The sequence below is a fragment of the Helianthus annuus genome, chromosome 6 (assembly GCF_002127325.2).
Source record: "Helianthus annuus cultivar XRQ/B chromosome 6, HanXRQr2.0-SUNRISE, whole genome shotgun sequence".
In the NCBI taxonomy this organism is placed as follows: domain Eukaryota; kingdom Viridiplantae; phylum Streptophyta; class Magnoliopsida; order Asterales; family Asteraceae; genus Helianthus; species Helianthus annuus.
Genome location: NC_035438.2, coordinates 86,809,068 through 86,812,184, shown reverse-complemented (window position 1 = coordinate 86,812,184; position 3,117 = coordinate 86,809,068). Strand labels below are relative to the sequence as shown.

Sequence of the window (3,117 nt, the reverse complement as noted above, 5' to 3'; positions counted from 1 at the left end):
CCTTAGATTACTGCCTTCACATCCAAGTTGCTATTCCCAATATTGACTTTTGTGCTCCTCTTCACGTGACTTTGGCTCCCTCTTTGTTTCCTTCTGCCGTGAGATGATGATTGGTGTTTTCTAGGTTTTGACTTTGATTTGTTGGAATCTTTATGGTTTGAGTTTGGGTTGAATGGGTAAACACACCAAGGATCAGAAACTCTGCTCTGATACCATGTTGTGAATGATAATCAAAGAACTGAATTTTATTGATAATTCTTGCTACAAAACCTAGAAAACAAGCCTTTATTTATAGGCATTACAAGAAGAAATAAAAAAGGAAATATTTAAATATAGAGACGATGTCGAGAATCCATTATTTTTCTAAACCATTTTTTTCTTTTCCTAACAAAAACATCTTACAATGTACGATCAAGAGCTTCAAAAGCATGTTTGTGTACCATCGGTGCTTCGTCCCAAATAATCAACTTGGCTTCGTCTAGAAGATTAGCGATTTCAGAATTAGGTTTGATATGACAAACGGAATCTTCAGTAAGATTAATCGGAATATGAAATCTTGAATGGGCGGTACGGCCTCGTGACAACAACAGTGATGCAATCCCGCTTGAAGCAACATTAACAACAATATGTCCATTGCATCTTATGGAAGCAGCTAAAGTTTTCCAAAGAAATGTCTTACCTGTACCACCATAACCGTACACAAAAAAAACACCACCTTTCCCACGTCCAACAGCAGTCATAATCTCATTATACACTACTCTTTGATCATCATTTAAAGAATTATGAAGCTTATTGACCCTAACTTCATCCTTATCCCAAGAAAGCTCCTCATTTATTAGACGGTTAGCCTCATATAATGTAGAATCTTCATCTGGAACAGGCATTGGTGAGAATCTATGCAAGCTGGATCCATTACGGATAAGATAGTTTTCGATTTTAGACAATGTTATATTCTTTAAACGCTCGTCTGAGACAGCAAAACCTACAACAAAAATTTAAATTAATATATTTAAGAACAAACTTTATTAAAATAAGGAAAACTAAATAAAAAAAAACTTCATGTGTTAAAAAAAAGAGTAGAAATTTTTTAAAAAAAAATTGTACCACTAAACCCAGAATCCTTCCGCATATTGTATAAAATGTCCTCCGACAAAAACTCTCACGTCTTCTCCCAAACAATTTCTGGTCTTGATAGAGTATTAGACAAAAGAAGTGTACCGAACAATGAACGAAGATAATGACCATTTCCTGTAAAACTGGCCTCTTTAATACACTCAATGTATTCGTTGTCATCGTCTAATAGGCCACACGCATAACATGCATCCCTAAAAGTAGGATAAACAACACCCTCATAGGTTCTAATTTCTTCAAAAGATCGTGGACCCTTGACCTTGGTTAGAAGAATTCTAAGGTAATAAGCTTCACCAAGCGAAGGAGAAACTGAATAAAGTCTTCCAACAACAACATAATTTTTTCGCGGCTGCCAGCAACGATCCTTTAACTTCCATACATACTTTGATGGAAACTCAACATACGTAAGTTTCGTTGTTTCTGGTTTTTTGTTCATCTTCATCCACTCCAAAAAAATAGAAGAATTAACCTGTGGTTTGTTTAGCACATCTTCAATATCATCTTCACCACTGAAAACTACATTTTGCTGGCCTGGAAGATGAAATGGTAACCTCATAACAGACGGATACCGATAGTGAACTTCACATGCAAATATTCTCCAACTCGCTTCACATGCAGAAACATATCTTGCCTCGTAATATTCTTTTATTTCATCTTTCGGTATCTCCTCCTCAATCCCTCTGTCTGAATCTATAACAGCAACAGTGGTTCTATCTGGTCCTTTATTAATGTATTTAAATAAATACTTAATTGAACCTGGCTGATTGCACCACTCCACATTGATGTGCGCCTGATATCTTCTAAGAAGCCTTTTGTTGTATGGAACGACGCTCCTGTTGTCCAATGTGACACCCTTCTTAATAACTGTGTGACCATCGTCTCTTCGCCTATAAAGCGGAAATCCATCTGAATCAACAGAAGTAGCCTCCAAAAACTTCTTTGGAAAATTCTTAGAACAACGGTTGCCTACCATGCATGGACATTTCAAGTTAGCCTGTCCACATGGACCATGAATCATGAACTCACAGACCAGAGAATATAATTCAGGATCTTCATTTTTATCAGGAATCTCAGCTGAGATAAAAGGGTCAATATGTTCAACAGTAGGAACCTTATGATCAGCTTTCATAAAAACACATAAATGAGCATGTGGCAGACCACGCTTTTGAAATTCAACGGTGTAAACAACTGTCGAAAAAAAAATTTAGCAAATACAATTAACATAAGTGAAAAAAAAAATTAAATTCCACGTACCAACATTAATATCGCCAAGAAATTTTTTTTCCTTAAGGTCTTTTATCAATGCATCAAGCTTCATCTTAAACAATCTACAAAGAATGTCGGGTCTGTCTTCAGGCTTAACTGATGTGTCACCAATAAACCTTACCATCTCGGGCCATTTCGGATTACAGGTAATAGTTATGAAAAAATCAGGATACCCATAATTCCTACATAAAGCCATAGCATCCAGGTAATTTTGCATCATATATCGAGCTCCACCAGTAAACGAAGACGGTAATATCACAGGTTTTCCAGTATGAGACAAATCAGTCTGGCCACCTTGCTGAACACTTCTTAGGCTGTTAAACGATTCGCATCGTAATTTGGTTTGCTGAAATCTTATGTAGTTTAGCCGCTCGCTTTCGATCATTGTGTATGCGTCGACTATAAACTGTTGATACAACCTCCTCGCATTAAGGATTAGAGAGAATTTGTTGTCCCTATCCTGCATCCTATAAGCAAAGAACTCTCTCATTGTGCAATTTGGACGTGTCTTCTTGTGTTTGGACCAAAATCCCTATGAGGAATGTTAATCCTATAGCCATCATCTCCAAAAGGAAAAATAATTGGATATTGTAAAGCAAGGTATGAAGGATGTAACTCGCTAATACGTTTAAGAACTCCTGACTGCTCTTCGACAATAATATCACGTTGTTCCACACTTTGATTTTCATCGCCAACAATTAAAGCAACAATTTCGGATGA

General features: G+C 36.6%; 1 protein-coding gene across 1 annotated transcript; it reads right to left on the bottom strand.

Moving 5' to 3' along the window:
- Positions 1-398: 398 nt before the first annotated feature.
- LOC110944997 lies at positions 399-2,887 on the bottom strand. Its single transcript, XM_022186637.1, has 3 exons — positions 2,386-2,887; positions 1,219-2,319; positions 399-982 (listed from the first exon to the last, which is right to left on the bottom strand). Exons 1-3 carry the CDS (start codon positions 2,885-2,887, stop codon positions 399-401), a joined length of 2,187 nt encoding a protein of 728 aa, XP_022042329.1.
- Between the last annotated feature and the right edge of the window lie 230 nt (positions 2,888-3,117).

Coding starts and splice junctions, on each gene's coding strand:
- LOC110944997 (XM_022186637.1), bottom strand. CDS start 2,887: ATGAGAGAGTTCTTTGCTTATAGGATGCAGGATAGGGACAACAAATTC. Junction 2,320..2,385: donor TCTTGGCGATATTAATGTTG/GTACGTGGAATT, acceptor TTTTTTCGACAG/TTGTTTACACCGTTGAATTT. Junction 983..1,218: donor TTATCTTCGTTCATTGTTCG/GTACACTTCTTT, acceptor TTTTTGTTGTAG/GTTTTGCTGTCTCAGACGAG.